General features: G+C 36.7%; 1 protein-coding gene across 3 annotated transcripts in view; it reads right to left on the reverse strand.

Moving 5' to 3' along the window:
* Positions 1-16,772, reverse strand: part of Mhcl (Myosin heavy chain-like) — a 133,771-nt gene that overhangs the window by 59,233 nt on the left and 57,766 nt on the right. For all 3 annotated transcript variants that reach the window (XM_043427529.1, XM_043427518.1, XM_043427538.1), the window contains 10 exons: positions 7,907-8,095; positions 7,464-7,640; positions 6,471-6,671; positions 6,122-6,274; positions 4,688-5,271; positions 4,392-4,574; positions 3,642-3,901; positions 2,485-2,647; positions 2,229-2,403; positions 966-1,124 (listed from right to left, as the gene is read on the reverse strand). In XM_043427529.1, coding sequence (XP_043283464.1) covers positions 966-1,124; positions 2,229-2,403; positions 2,485-2,647; positions 3,642-3,901; positions 4,392-4,574; positions 4,688-5,271; positions 6,122-6,274; positions 6,471-6,671; positions 7,464-7,640; positions 7,907-8,095 — 2,244 coding nt within the window. The remainder of the gene's footprint in view (positions 1-965; positions 1,125-2,228; positions 2,404-2,484; positions 2,648-3,641; positions 3,902-4,391; positions 4,575-4,687; positions 5,272-6,121; positions 6,275-6,470; positions 6,672-7,463; positions 7,641-7,906; positions 8,096-16,772) is intronic.

Raw genomic sequence — 16,772 nt, forward strand, 5'->3', positions numbered from 1 at the left:
TTTATGTTACGATAATAAATCATTAAACGAATGAGCGTGTTCCGCAAATTTTTGAACGAATCTCAGAAATTATAGTGAGGCGAAAAATTCGCGATAAGTAAGAGTCAAGTGTATTTTGGAAAAGATTCAAATACAAAACGAATGGGTGGCGGTCTAAGTCTTAACAAAAAGATGGCTGAAGTCATTTCGGCGAAAAGATGAAATTGTTGGAAAATATTTGATCACCATTTTTTTATCCTATACACTTTTTTGTTTATCTTGATTCGATATCTTCACGAAGATTCAATATTTCGGAGAATCTTCAAATGACATGAAAGCCAGAAACCTATTTTTTTAAGATTTTTCTTCAACATGATCGTTGGGAAATTTTTTAATTTTCTGAAAACAAAACAATGTTTTTTTCATTTCGATATCTATTTCCACGGAATGATGGTCACACTTGGGAAAGCCCCTCCCCCCCCCCCCTTCCCAGAAGCCAAGATAATAACACTAAAAATGGACATCTTAAGGGAGTTTAGCACTTTAGAGAAATAATTGTCCCCCTTTTCCTTTCCTGAGGTCAAACTCCAGTTGATGCCGTTCCAGTTCGTATACAAACCCCTTGAATTGTATCGTGTGCCTTATAAACTTACTGTTTTTCGAATTTTTGTCTCAGTCATTTTAGTAGTTTTTCAAAGATGAAGTTGCCGCCTGTTACAGAGCGTCTCTTTACGGAAATTTCAAGTTCTTCGTGTATGGGAGATTTTAAAAAATAAGCTTGATAGTTCGAGAGTAATTTTCAGTCTCTAATGCTGATTTTTTTCCTTTCAATGTAGAGTGACGGAAGTTGTCCAACAGAAAAAAAGTTAGTTTCGGCTTCATACACAGCAAATTAGGTCACACTCGAAACACCGAGTCCGAAGATGGAAAACTTTCGAGAATAATATGCTCACTGATTTTTCCGGTGAGGAAAACTGAATAAGTACCTGCGATCGCAACAGCGGTACGTTGATTATGCTGTCTTCACTTTGATTCGATTTTACGGAGAGAAGACTCTTGTTCTCGGTACAACCAGCAGTATGTTGAGGCAAGAGGCAGTGAACGAACTTCACTCGAGTTCTTCTTAAGGTTTCCACGAGACCATCCTGGAAAATGTAACAAAAACATTAACGAATTTTCATTTTATTTTCTCATTTTTCATACGATCCTGAAAAGATCATTGAAAAAAGCTTCATCGAGGTTGATGAATAAATATTCGTTTTTATGATTTATTCTGATAAATCTATTTAAGCTTTCAAAATTCTAACGTCGAAACTTTCGACTTAAAACATAGTTCAACTCCATGCGAGTCATTAAATTTCAATAAATACAAAGCTCATTAAAATCTTACATTGTACGAATACCAAACTATCAAAGGAACGACAAAGATAAAGGCTGGCACCAAAAACGAAATTGTAAAAAGATCCTCCAACATTTTTTAAAACTGCTCTTTCAGTTTTAACAAAACACGCTGCAACGTAGATGAATGTAACGAACAGCGGCAATCGTCAATACTCGCATGGTGTCGCTGACAAGCCAAACGATGATAAGAATATTTTTCGATGATAATATTGCAGCCTTTGATCTCTTTGTGCATTTCGTATTTCGCCGAGAGAATGAAAGAAAAATTATTGCGAAATTTAATTGAGCATGACTAAATGGTCAGAAGAACATTCAAAAATTCATCCAATATCATTGCATCTGTATCGACATAATTATTGATTTTGCGTCAAATTTTTATGACAATCGTACGAGTATTGTAATTTTTAATAATTTCGTGAATCAGTCACGAGAAAGATTGAATTTACGAAAAGCTTATCAGTTGCATCAGCCAGAAAAAGGGAAGCAGATTTTTAGCTCAGTTTTTGCTCAGTCTTTAGGTACGAAAAAACCGAGCAGCCATACTTTTTGTCCGTCTTATATATATATTTTTCTCCAAACTTCAATTGTACAGGAGAAAAGTATCTTACCGACCGGGAGACTGAACACCTAGTGAGATTCTATGTCACGTAATGATCTAATTATTTAATTATAATCTCATAGAGACAAAAAATCGCAGTGCCGAATCGATTTTTTTCCAGTGCACGATACTTTACACACGAATGCCAACTCGATTTTTCCACATTCCCAACAAAATTGTTGTAGCACCTGTCTAGGGTAAGAATAAAAGTGAGTGGTTAACTTTGACTTTGTAATCTGCGAATACTCACAACAGTAAATTTAACTTGTAGACAGGCATTTTTCCTCTTAATTGCGGTGAACGTTCTTCTTATGCTAGAGGCTCTCCTCAACGATTGCGAACCTTCAATGCCAGGTACTGATCCACTGAGAGCACCGGAGACGCCAGCGCCACGAGCACATACGAATAGCCTGCTAATGTCTTCCCTACGAAACGCACGAGTTATTAACATTCTGAGATTGCCAGTTTCGTACACTTGCATCGAACTCCATCTCATCAATACTAACCTCGTACTTTCCTGTAGAACGGTGATCGCACACCGGGTAACCGGATTCTCTCGAGTTGCTTTGAGCCATCCAGTCGCCGTGTACAGCACCGGATTTGTACCTTGGAGGTGTTGAAGAACGAATTGATTATTGCCCGGTGCTTTTCTCAGCAAAACTTGATGATCTGTAAACAAAGTTAAAAATATTCATCATTACGCAGTACTATGAATTCATTTTTTCTCAATGGTCGATTAAATAGAATATCTTCTACTTTCATTTGCATTTACTCGTGGATGAATTTAGTGCATTCATTTAAACGAATGATTTTACTTAATCAAACTTCATTAACTCGCAAAAAATTTTGCAACTTTCTTTCTCCGTTTCCTATCCATACACGGAGAGAAAATTTCACTAAAAACTACTATGGTGCCATAGAAGTAGGGTTTTATATCGGTAATATTTATTAATTCTTACGAACATACATAATAATTTTTTGTGAAGCGACTCGATGAAAATTGATGAGTGATGTCAAAATAAATACATCGGTAGACATGTATTTATTTTGATACCATAGTAAATTTCTAAACACTTTGGCGTATGATCGATGCTTGTGTTCGAGCTCCTCAAATTTCACTATGTTCAACTGTAAATTTCAATTGTGAAAACAGTACTAAGTATAGCAAAACGGCATAATAATTCTTCTTGACAGTTCATCATCGAGTCAACATAAATTTTACAACGTTTCCTTGGTGAACTATGTTAGGAAAAAATAGCACAGTTTAAACCTTTGTCACAGCAAAATATGCAATTAAAAAATTTTCATTCAGAATTGACTTGGAAATTACAATATTTTTGATAAAAATCTTCAAAATGGGCGATATAGAACTCCAATACCATGGCAGCATTGTAATTCTTACTATTTTTTTCTCGCCGTGTAGATCTTGTTTTTATTTTTATGTTATTTGTACAAGACACATTTTTTTATATTAAAATTCCAACTCTTGGTGGATGAATTTTCAGAATATCAGATTTAGCATCCCCCCATCCTTCAGTTGAATAATCAAATTTTTAACGGGTCTGCACCGGAAAGCTCGAAAATACGGTCTCATTTTTCAGATTTCGAGATGTCGATAAATTCGTAGTTCCGATCAACATGCACGAAAAAGCGATGCATTCACCTCGATCCCCATAGTGCGAGAACAACCGCTCTAGAAAACTTTCGTCACTTCCACCAGGACAAATAGTTTCCTCGTCCAACAGCCACAGAAGTCCTTTTCTCTCGGCCTGACGGCTTCCACTCAAATCACTCTGACTCGTTCGTAACATCGTCGCACTTTGTTGTCCACGATCAAGAAGGGAGACCAGTGCTTGGGGCGAATTGATGGAGTCAACATCGTTATCATCGTCACAATCGATGTCTATACCCTCTTGCACGTATCTGGATAAGAACAAAAATTTCAGTTATTAATTTCGGTCTATAAACATCGAACACCGCAATTATTTCCACCTTCCTGTTTCACGGATGTCAATTAAAAATCAAATAAAAAAAAAAATATTGAAAAATGTTACAGATTTTTTAAAAAAACCCGAAGAAGCATGGTGACAAGTCATAAATTTTGAAAATGTTTCCTTAGAAAAATGAAAAATCATTTGAATGGCAATTCTGCTGTATTTCTACATCAGTATCTTGAATATTACGAACAAAAGATCGTTTCATTATTTTTTCAACGATTTTTTCATAACAATTTGTTAAAAGTTTATCGACGATTTAATAATTGGATGTAAATTTTTCGCAACCACTCAGAGGCAGCTGATTTTTGTTACAGTTTTAGCGAACCACTGAGGAACGATATTTCGAAATAATTGAATTGTTGGCTCGAATGCTATAAATTTTTGAACGTAAGTAAATATCAGAATGAGCTACTTGCCTATCTCTTGGTGCGACGAGTGTGGTATGATGGAATAACAATTGTAACCGTTCTTGCAGATAATTGTGGCAAAGATCCTCAAAAGTCGCGCCAGTCTGACGACCGCAAGAAGCTGGATTTTGAAAACCCGGAGCGTCACAGAGCAACAACGACGAGACCGTGTGAACGGGTGACGAAATCGATCTGGAAATTTAAAACGATATGTAACTATGAACAAATGTTGTACAGAATCCGAGTTCAAAAATTGATGAGAAATCGAAGAATCATAAAAAATGGTGTGTCCAGGAAAAACTAACTTGTTGATGAGCGCAGCAATGCAATGAAAGATTTCGGAGTACAATCCGACGAGCAATCCTTCGAGAGCGTCAAGCCCCGACATGTCTTTACCGCTTTCCGTTGGACTGGGAGTCCTGAGAGCCGGTCTGGGCCCACTGGGAGTCCCTCCACCTCCCGTGTTACCAGAGAATACCATTCGACTGAGTTCTTCGACCGAAGTACCGAGTAAATTTGCTGCTCGTTCGGCGCACTCAACGCGAGCAAATTGCCATCTGCTCTGAGAACTCGTGCCCGCTTTGACAGCACCAGCGCAGCTGAGATGATAGATACCCGCGAGCACGAGCCAAATAACCTTTTCCTCGGATTCTGTTACACCGAGAATTTTCAATGCGGCGACAATACGATTAAATTCAACCATAGCCCGCTGCTTGTCCTCGTGCTTTTGCAACGGCGTTATAAATGGGTTGTTCTCGGCGACGAGATTAGTCAAATTCAGTTCTTTGCGTAGTGCACCTTCGGCACCCGCCAAAAGTCTGTAAACCGCGTGGAACGTGGGATCTCCGTTTATCCTCCGACCTATTCGTGTTTTTTCCAATAACAGAACCTGGAAAAGTCAAAAAAAAAAAAGTACATTTGTTTTGTGACGAATGAGAGAGTTAAGCACACACGAATGGAAGTTTTGCTCTTTCACAATATCAAAACCTGTATCGTTGAATCAAATGAGAACATTTCCTTTTTTAATACAATTCCTTTGTTCCCCGCAATGAAACTAATTTCGCTGATTTACAAAATTGCAAATTTTAACATCAAATTCTGTTATTTCTACAAATCCACAACGATCTGGCGTGGTTATATAATTTTTTAATGCATTGAATTTCGCCCAAGTTCTTCTTGATATCTCCCAAGTTTTGATATTTCCGAGCATCCGTTTCGCAAAATCAATATACAATTATTTCAACCGTAGAAGTATAGATTCACAAAATGTTATGTCGATCAAAGTCCTTGCGACGTTGAAAGTTCATATTCAAACATATGTAAATAACTGTTCAAGGTAATATTGCAAGAATCGGACTCAATGCTTTTTTAGAACGTTATTATGGAGGAATTTTTTTGTGAAGCACCTACGTACGATTGGAAAAAAGTTATATTTTTTCGCAATGTGTAACAACGAATTGCCCAAATTTGGGACTGTGAAATATATTCAAAATTATTTTACTCCTAAACAAAATTTGTATACAAATTTTCTGTATGCGGATCGCAACTTTTATTCCTTGAATTTATCAAATTCCTTGCCACATCGTCACTAATATCTGTACGAGTTTTTCACGACAATACCACGATATTACTTTCTCTATTGAGTCTTCGCATTCAATAAAAATTAAACCACAATGAATTTATCAACCGCAATCTCATTGTTTTCAAAGCCCCATTATTTACATTATGGAAATTCTCACTTGCAGAGATGCCGATGCAATTTGACCCGATTGATCGAAATCGAGACTGAAAAGTTGGCTAAAACGAGTCGCATTGGAATTCATGTGCGTTCGGCTGTTCCCGAAAGCTTCGAGAACCGTGAAGAGAGCATTCAGCTTCTCAATCGTCAGAATCTGGAAGAAAAATCGTTTTATTTTCAAACAAATAATTATATTATTATCCAATAATATTGATTCTGTTTTCCCTAAATTCGTTTTTATTGTGAACTACTAAAATTCCGATCGGTTCGAGCACCCATTGCTAAAAGTACCTTCACGCCAACCCTACGAGCATTGTGATTCAAGGAATGTTAATCGTGTGGATACCGACCTTGTTGACAGTGCCAGCAGCGAGCACGAGATAATGAAGGGCGTGTTTGAAGTTCGTAGTTTTTCCAGCACCGCTGCGACCGAGAAAAACGAGGGAGTGATCTCTTCGGGTAGCCAACATTCCACGATAAGCGGATTGTGCCATCGCGTAAATATGAGGAGGCATGTCTTCGCTCTTACATCCTCTGAACATATGTACAACCTTGAAAAATAAAAGCCAATTAAAACGTGTCCAATTAGCAAAGATTTATTCATATTCAATATCAAGGCACGGACGAATTATTCTGTCGTAATAATATACGGGAGACCGGGTCAAAACGGGATACCTAAGGAAATATTGAACTTTTCAGAAGTTTGGGAAGCTCTGTCCATTTTTTACTTCCAAAAACTAAGAAATGTACTGGAATTCTTTTCAATTTTCGAAAAAAAAAAAAAAAAAAAAATCCCGAGGCAAAACGGGGTAGACCTCAAAAACTCATGAATTTTTTTTTACTATGATTTTAGCGATCTCAGCGCTTGCAGCGCTCAAACGTTAGTCGAGCGCACGCTGTGAAAAAAATTTGTATTCTTTATCCACCGAATCATGGATTCAGTGCCAAAATTGTGCAGAGCGGGCACATGATTCGTGTGCAGGTGTAACCACGCATGATGGTCCGCAAACATATATCCGCGATTACTGTCGTAGACAGTAATCTGCGAGGCAGTAATCGCAGATTTACAAATACTTTTTGTATATCTGTACAAAAACGTTTTCACTTTAAAAGTGATGTAAAAAAAAGAGAATTTGAAAAGTACTAATTTTTAGAAAGAAAAAAAAAATTAAAATTCAAAAAAAAAAACAAGATATTTTGGGAAAAATATGTTTCATGTTCTTTTCGGACTAGGATAAAAATTAAAAAAAAAAAAAAAAAAAAAAAAAAAAATTCTCTCATTTTTCGTGTATCCCGTTGTGCCCCGGTCTCCCCTACTATGTTGCATGAAAATCACGACTAACCTTTTCGGAATAAATGGCCAACGGTGCGACCGGATTTATAACAATCATATTTTCACCGGCGTAAGTGTGAATCAAATTACTCGCGTAGCGTTGTCTCAGAGTGTGCAGTACCGATGACTCGTTCAAGAAACGAAGCTGTGAGAGCTCTTCAGCCTTGTCGAATTGCGGTGGATTAGCCTGTAAATTGAGTTTTATGTAAAAATCGTTAAAACTCGAGTAAACGGAATGGGAAGTTCTTAGCGGTGATTGAAAATCTGCGTTTAGTTTAATACTTGGAAATTAAGGACTATAAACGATGGGGGAGATCTGTGGAATTTGCAAAAACAATTGTTTTATCAATTTACGTGAATCAATTGACGCGTGAGTCTACGTATCTGATCGTGGTTATAAGAAAAATCAGACGAAATATAAAATCATTGGAAAAAGAAAATGAATGAAATAACCTTCTCCACGTCTTCTTCGTCGACGAGTAACTCTTCTCCGTTCGGTATCAATCGAACCCTCAATTTGCCCGTGTCCGGATCCGCCGCGCCACATCTCGTAGCTGATGTAAAGCCGCCTCTGTGCAACAGCCAAATTCTCTCGGAGGCGTGCCACGCTTGTTCCTGGGCGAGATGTTCCTCTGTCCGCGCCTGCAATGCAATAAAAAAATCGTTCGTCAGTTTAGGGAAGAATCGGAATAGAAAAATCGCTCGAAAAACTGAGTGAAGGAAGCTTCGGAACGAATGCAATTTTATGCCTGATATATCTATCCGCGATCGATAATAATCTCGTTCATTTATACCGAAATTTCATTATGTGGTGGTACACGCCAAATTTTTGTGCTACGAAACTCATGTTCGCTAACCGTCCGTCCAATTTTCGATACAAATTTAACGATGTAAAAAAGTATGTAAACAGATATCGCGATGTTGGAAAGACCGATCATCTCGTCGGTTGTCGGGTGTATATAAGAGGCTCGCTTTAGAAAGAGCCTCGGGGAGAGCAGCTCGGCTCGGACGACTGGCGCAACGGGGAAATCCGCGTGTGTTTAACGCGTACAGTTTTACCTTCGGGTTCGCGCGTCGCGACTCGGAGTCCCGCAAGCATACAAGAGGCAGGTGGGTGTGTGATTGCTATACGCGAAATGGGCATTAATTCCGTTCGATTCCGTTCGATCACCTCGCGGAATCCGGTGACACACGCGGACACGCGGTTAAGCGGAGGAAAATACAGTTTCACCGGGAACTCGCACCGATCATATGGAAGCAATATCGACTTTTATGAGCCATCGAGAACAGGTGTGTATACGACTAAAACACGACTCCTGTTCGTGTCTCCCTCTTCTTCGCTCTTTCAATTTATTCCTTTATAGAAATTACAACTTTCACGTAATCAATTTAATGCGCTCCTATCAAAAGCGCATTATTTAGATATGCAAAAGTGTTGTATTAAAAATTAATCTGCCATTAAAGCAACTCCGTCAATTGAGCCTAATCATTTTCTTTCGTTATATATGTGCCAGTAGAATAAGCACGTAATAACATTGCTCAAAACGAGTAGACAAGATTCGTTTTACGGAGAAAAATATTTTGTTAAACTATCTAGAGATTTTGAATAAATTTGCTGTGTTTTTTTTTTTTTGTAAAGTGTGTGCAATCTTCAGGGGCTATAAAAAACGGGTGGGGTTCAATATGTCGAATAACTGAATTGTAAAACGATCGGTATTTCGAAATTTTTTAAGTAGTGATATCAGTTTGGAGAAAAATAAGTAATTCGAAATTCTTATTCCCGATCGACTATTCAGCAGATTGCGCGTTTAATCAAAAATTCCTTCTTTGAATTCATATTTACCCGAAAATATATATTTCAATAGTTTTCATTTCGAATGCAATTTTTATAGACCGTACGAATGTCAAAAGTTCATATTTTCGAATTCAAAATGGAGAGTAATTGTTTTACAGACAGACCAGAATATAGAGTAGCAAAAAATCGAAAGTGAATTTTTCGAGCCTATAAAACTTAGATATGCGGAATAGCGATAGCTCGAAAAGGCGAAAGTCAAAATGGCGATGTTTAAAATTGGAGATCACCGGTCTGAGTAAGTGAGTGAGTGAGACGCGTTATATTTGGAGCTCCACTGCATTTCTTTATTTTGATCGATCGACTTTCCAACGTTTCGCTATTTTGACCGTTCGACTTTTTGGTGTTTCAGTATTTCAACCTCAGTAATATTTGGGCTTTCGTTATTATATTTTCAAAATTGTGAATTTTCACAGTATCGCTGACCGTAGTAATTTATGAATCGAAAGAGTGATAGTCGAATTTTCGAAAAATCGATATTTTAGTCATCGTCCTATGGGCGATTGTTACATTCTATTTTCGATGCAAACGTGCTTCGAACCTTGCAGTTTTCTGTTTTATTTATTTTCGGCATTCAAAGCTCTAGTCTCCATATTATCATTCGAAGTTTATAAACTCGAGATTTCAGCTGTTCGAAATTTTAGTCTTTCCAACATTTGATCCCCACCCTAAAAAACACAAGTAGTACAGTAAAATTTATCAATCTTTATGACAGAGTTTCTTTTCCGATTTAGAAAATTTTGTGAACAGTTTATTATTACTATTATTTTCTTATCATCATTATTATTATTATTATTTATATCATTTTTACGATGAATGAATTCATAAAGACACTTTTTTTTATTTTTTATTTTTTTTTTTCACTTTATTCATCGACACAACTACAACCACATCGTTACACGTATTCAGTACCGTTACAGGGGGGCCCGCCAAAGTCGTTAGAGTACATGTAATTTTGCGATGATTTTTTCATTTCTTTATTTCGAAGTTTTTTTTTCAGGAATCAATGGAACGAGGCAGTCAGAATCATTTCCTAATTTTTTTCAAGATTTCAACCTCCGCTAAGAAGAAATGAAACATTAAACAGGATCTCCATCTCGTCATTATTCCGCAATAAAAAAATTGATAACAGAATTAAATGTTTGAATACACGCTTTCCCGATATATTTTTTGCTTGGACGATCTTTCTCGATCTTTCTCGAGAATAGAAATGATCAAAATGCTTCATGCACCAAACGAATCAGATAAGAATTATAAATTGTACTCATCCCAACGTTGGAGATCTCTCTTATTCTTCCCTTCTTTAAATTCAATGTTACCCGCCATTTTCCTCAATCACATCAAACAAGTGTCATCAAATGACACGACAAAAAAAAGACCACGAGAATCTCGCAGCAAGCGAAAGGAGCATACAAAGCTGTGATTTATTGATTTGATTTAATAAATTAAAGTGACAGCTTGTATTAAGGTTGGAGCGAGCAAAAAATACCGGATAACACAGTCAAAATTGTCAGCTACTTGATAAAGTTTCACGCCCAATCATCATTTAATGATCGGAAGGTAGTGAGTTTGTATTTTTTGTCCAAGAAAAGAACATCGAATTTCGATAAAGGGCAATTTTTTTTCTGCTACGAATATTTTCAACGGTAAACTCGATTTGCGCCTTGTTTGCGGTGCTAAGCACAATAATTTTAATAAAACATTTTTCTCTGCGTTTCAATGGTATTTTTGTGTACTTGCATTGAGAAAAAAAGTGTTTTTAAAGTCGCTGTTATGACGAGGTTCTCGATCCGTCGTGACACACGTCATTAAAATATAGAGCCGCAATTATTCGATCGATATGACGCGTCAAAAATTGATCACGCAAATGTCCCTGCAGGAAGAATAATTACAAAGAGACTGCAATTTCTTTCGGTCGCTCCCGCGCCGCGCGCGGCAGGTCCATTCTTCAGAATATATTTTTCAAACAAAAACCGGTATGAAAAGTGTTGACAAAAAAATGTCGATTTTCAATGGAATATTGTAGATTTACGTTGAAACAAACCGCGAGGCAGAAACTCGTTGGTACGAAGTACTAAAAGCGAGTCTTCCCTCGGGCGTCTTCAGCCACACAAGAGCAGCGTTTGTAAAAGCATACACAGTAAATGCTAATTGACCGAATCGGTACGTGCAAAATGTATGAGATTGCTCGCTCACGCATCGAGCGAGTGTAACGTAACGCGTGTATATTTATGTGGCCTGTGCGGCTGGAGAGATAATTAATCAGGGCGTTTTGTGCCACAACGAAAGATGAATGGAGGACCTTGTGTTCCAGAGCTCGCACAAGAGAGCTTCTGAAACAGTCAGATATCTCCGGCGACTAATAAAAATATGTGCGTTTATATGAACACTTACGATCACTTGACCGCTCATGAACCCCGCAATTGCATGCTTTATGCTTGAGCTAATTTTCATTTGCCTTTAGGTTGTGCATACCTTCACCCGCGCTCGAGATAAACCGAAGATACCAATGTCCTTTCTACTGTTTCTTAATTATCATGCAATAACTGACTAACGCACCGTTCGATGATTAATGATGCTATTCATTTTCATTCCTCGTATTATTCTATTGTGACAAAGATATGACGCTGAAGTTTCCAACGTTGGAGTCCAACGAAATGATCGAAAAAAACTCTCCAATAATTCCAGTAATTCTCCTGTTTTGTTCCCTGCCAAATTTGCGATTCGTAGTTTTTCAAGCTGCACCAACGATTCGTGAAATAAACAATTGGTGAATTAAAAACGTTTTTTTCGTTCATTTCGGTGGACTCCAACGTTGGAAACTTCAGCGTCGTACAAAGATTCGCTTTGCAATAAATCGATACTTTATATTTTTTAAATACAACAAAATACTGAGGCGTCTGTCGGACAAGTTTTATTCGTCCTCCCGTGCCTTATGTATATATTCCAATGACGTCCAAAATAATTCAACAGTTACGAGAACGTTTTATTTCTTCACTATTGCGACGAACCCCAAAGTACTTATTATACCATAGTATAATGATCGCGATTTGCCCTCTTCGTTAACTCATAGAATTAGTCGCGAGGTTATCTTCCATCTCGTCATATTAATCGTCATTTCGTCTCATTGAGGGAGTTTATCTTAATTTGAATATATAGTAATAAATAATTTGAAAAAAAAAAAAAAAAAAAAAACGTCCTGTCAAAATTTCAAGACCTGAGGATGTTTTGTTCGTGAGAAAAAAATTAAAACGAATTCTCCAAATTAACACGGTCTCTTACGAGTTTTAGTACTTTTCCCATCTTTAAACGTATTGACAAACCGTTTTTTGAAAGCGGAGACTGCGTTTTCCGATCCATGCAACTCACGCTAGGGACTTTCAATAAAATATGAAAGACGGGTCAGAAAATGTTGGTGTAATTAATAAATATATTTGTTTCTTAGACGTTTTTAATATAATAATTTTTCTTCTTACTAACTCGGTACCAGATGAACTACCTTAAGAAGGGCACGTCGAAAGGGGAAAATCCTCGTGACGGACTGCTTCTGCACATGCACGTGTATAGTTTTTATCGGTTTTATACAATCGGAAGAAAGGATCACTCCGGGATATCCTGCTCGATCGGTAATACCCGGACTTATTTTATATTCTCACACTGTAATTCCTTTCGGAGAGAAATATTAATTGACGGGTCGTAATATCATTACTGCCGCGCAACGTAAATTAAGATGAAATAAAAAATGCAAAGAGACTGCGTTGCGGGAAAAAAATGAAAAAAGTAAGCGCACGTTTTATGGTACGATAAATTTTGTTCTCACGGAAAAAATTAGCGAACCATCGAAAGAAGAATCGAGATGTAATAAGAGTCCCGTTGAGAATAAACGACTTAGGCGTAGTGTGCGTTACTCGGATTGCGTATATAATAACACTGTATATACACAGTCAAAGATATTTACGAGTGTATGGGATGTTCCAACTGAAATCAACGATTTCTCTTACGCTCGGAGGTTAGCAAAGGGGGGGGGGGGGGAATATTTTGTATTTGAGCATAAAATTTTGAAGAAAAATCCTGCATTTTGCATAAAAAAACTGACCACAATTCTGAACCGATTTCATATTTTGATTGTGAAAAAAGATCCTGCGATAAAAATTTGGCGAATTTTTCAAGCCAAAACTGACCGAACGACTATGAAATAAAACTGTAAAAACGAAATTGTGGAAAAATAAAAAATCGATGAAATGCCGTGTGCGGGTCTTGATTGAGTTTATACATTGGACAATTAACGATGGCTGGAAAGACTCGTACGTGTAAAATTCTATCTTTCATCGAAGTGAATATCCTCGCGACACTCGATCCGCCTGAAAGCCGTAAAGATAGTGGACCGATTACGACGAGAAACTTGTGAGAACGACAATTATTGCGAGCCCCGTGTTTTTTAGTTTCGCGTTCAAGTATCTCGCAAGTCTACGTCTTTATTTCTTCCTTGTATCCTGTCAAACTGGCCCCGGCGACGGGCTCCTGCGGAGTGCACAGGATCGTTTAAATGCGAGGATTAAAACAATTAACGAAGAAAAAATGAAACGGAAAAAATTGTCCAACGAAAATCACCGAAACAAAATTTATCAGACATTTATATCGTCAGTGCGAAAGATCGAGATCTTAAATCGCTATAGCAACACTTGAAACGAGGGTCAAGTCGGATCACTTTCGATATGATTTTACCAGTCTCCTGTCCAATGATTTGAATATTAATCGCACTTTTTTATGAGCTTGCTAAAACGCTCTTTTTTAATGCCGATATACAACTGTCGGTTAGGCAAAACCTCAATTCTGACATATGTAAAAAGTGTTACCCATAACCGTACGTGGTATAAATAATTCAACGACCATTTTGTTACTCATTGATCGTCTTGATTATACTGTGAAAAATATTGCCGCCGTCGCCATCAGACGTCAATGTTATTTGTCAAAGTTTTACTACGGAGACTGCTGGCGTCGAAGCTCAACCATCATTTGACGATGTAACACGGTCGTAAAGTCGTTGACGATGCGTAACGGAATTTTCAAAATACTGTTTTCGAAATTTGATAATTTATAAATTGATGCCAACGATGCCAATACACGATGAAGATAATTGGCAATCGTATCGTTTCACAATATTTTATATTTACATGACTTTTTTTTTTTAATTCATAAATTCAAGTGAATGATAAAATAGTCTGACGCGTTTGTAAAGGAGTACCAATGATCGTTATAGTTGTAACAACAGTTTATTTAAAATTTTCGATTATTTAGCCACGTCACTGCGAAATTAAATGCCAAATACAGCAAGTTGAAACAAAGGTTTGTTCGTAGAGAAAAAGTAAGTTTAGTTGTACGCTTTAAATACAAGTTGTTGAGAAGAAAGTGCTCGTGGCTCGTGGGGGTTTAAGGTATAAAACTGGATGGACAGCTCGACCAAAAAAATTATAACTGATTGGAATTTCCGTACTTCGTGATGCAATAAGAATGTGAAAAAATTCAACAACATTTGAAAAGCTATGAACAACAATTATCAATAATAATCTTGCCCAATAGTTAATGACAAATTGTTTAAACAATTAATTATTCAATAATTTTTCGGTAACCTATTGTTTTTTTTTACGAATCAAATGTGTGTATTTTTCCGAATGCTCATGAATTTTTTCAGAATTTTCGTGGATTTTTGAAATTTCTTGAAAAAATTTTGAAAAAAATTTTTAAAAATTTGAATTTTCAATATGTTTTAGAAAACATATTTACCATCAGTTTTGAAAAGTCTCAAGGTTACTGGATCAAAAATGTACAAATAGAGCCACTTAAAAAATTAAAAAAAGGGAATTTCAAAAATCCACGAAAATTCTGAAAAAAATTATGAGCATTCAGAAAAATGCGCACATTCGATTCGTAAAAAAAAACAAGGGTTTACTGTAAAATTGTTGAAAAATGATTTATTTAAACAATTTATTAATAACTTTTGGGCAATATTATTATTGATAATAAGTAGCTCATAACTTTCCAAATGTTGCTGAATTTTTTCAGATTTTTATTGCATCACGAAATACGGAAATTTCGATTGGGTACAATTTATCGGCTGGGCTATCCATCCAGTAATACCTTAATTATTGGTCTTTACGAGACTCTACGTTATGATCGTACGAGTATAAAATTTGGAGGTGCACGTTGCATCAACGACCATAAATTTCTAGACGATTTAAACTAATTTTACGAATTTTATTCGTCAATGTGACTTCGGTTCGTATTTATATGTATAATTAGGTTCTTTCTTTTTATCGACGATCAAATAAATCGAATTGTTTCTCTGTACAACAAAGTTTTTATTCACATTTTCCCCTCACCCTTAATCATGGTTAAGAGTCGACTAACCACACTTGGAGTTTTCGAAATCGAAATTCTTTGACACAGCTTGACCGATTAAAAAAAGGCTCTGTCAGCCAACGCGGAATGATGGCAAAAATCGACTGACAGAGCCTTTTTTTAATCGGTTAAACTGTGTCAAAGAATTTCGATTTCAAAATTTGCAGCTATCTCTCTCGCACTCACGGTTGCGATATACCGACTGATCCATCCTCTTAATATGACGCTGAAGTTTGCAACCTTGGAGTCCAACGAAATGATCTCAAAAAACTCTCCAATAATTCCAGTAATTATCCAATTTCGTTCCCTGCTGAATTAGCAATTCATATAGTTTTCCAACCTACGCCGGTGCTTCGTGAAATAAAAAATTGGCGAATTACAAATGTTTTTTCCGTTCATTTCGTTGGACTCAAACGTCGTTGCAAACTTCAGCGTCGTATAGTTAATATTTACAGCTTCTAGTTTTATGGTCTAGTTTTATCCAAATTCTTACCTGTAAAACGAAGAAACAACATTCAATGTTTATTATTCACGCTGTTCCTTTTCTCTTTTGCAAAACCTAAAATTCTGCCAGTCAGTTGTCTATTTTACCTGCCCGCATCCTGTGTGGGAATTTTGAATTTGTCTGAGGGAGTGCACTCCCTTACATACGTATTTAATCTACTGTCACCCTTGATCGTAATGACGATCGTTTAAACAACGTTGAAGTTCGCATCAACGGAATTAACGAAAATGATTTTTTTTTTTTTTTTTTTTTTCAGTAATTGAAAAAAGCACTGTTCGCGCACGAGGAAAATTATCTGTAATTTGCATTTGAAGTTATTCCAAGATAAAGTTTCAAAAATACATTAAAACGACGAATATGATTGAACATTTCATGGTGAATGTACCTTAAAAGACATTCCAAAAAAGAAATATCGCAACGAAACGGCGTTTCCAATGTAAGTTCTCAAGACGTTCAATTCGAAATGAAGTCCAATTAGGCTTAATTGACACCGGTTAATTAATCATTTATCTCTTCGATAGTTGACGTTATGCGTTTTTATGACAAGTTTTTCATAACGAAGA

The sequence above is a fragment of the Venturia canescens genome, chromosome 1, assembly GCF_019457755.1.
Source record: "Venturia canescens isolate UGA chromosome 1, ASM1945775v1, whole genome shotgun sequence".
Lineage (NCBI taxonomy): Eukaryota > Metazoa > Arthropoda > Insecta > Hymenoptera > Ichneumonidae > Venturia > Venturia canescens.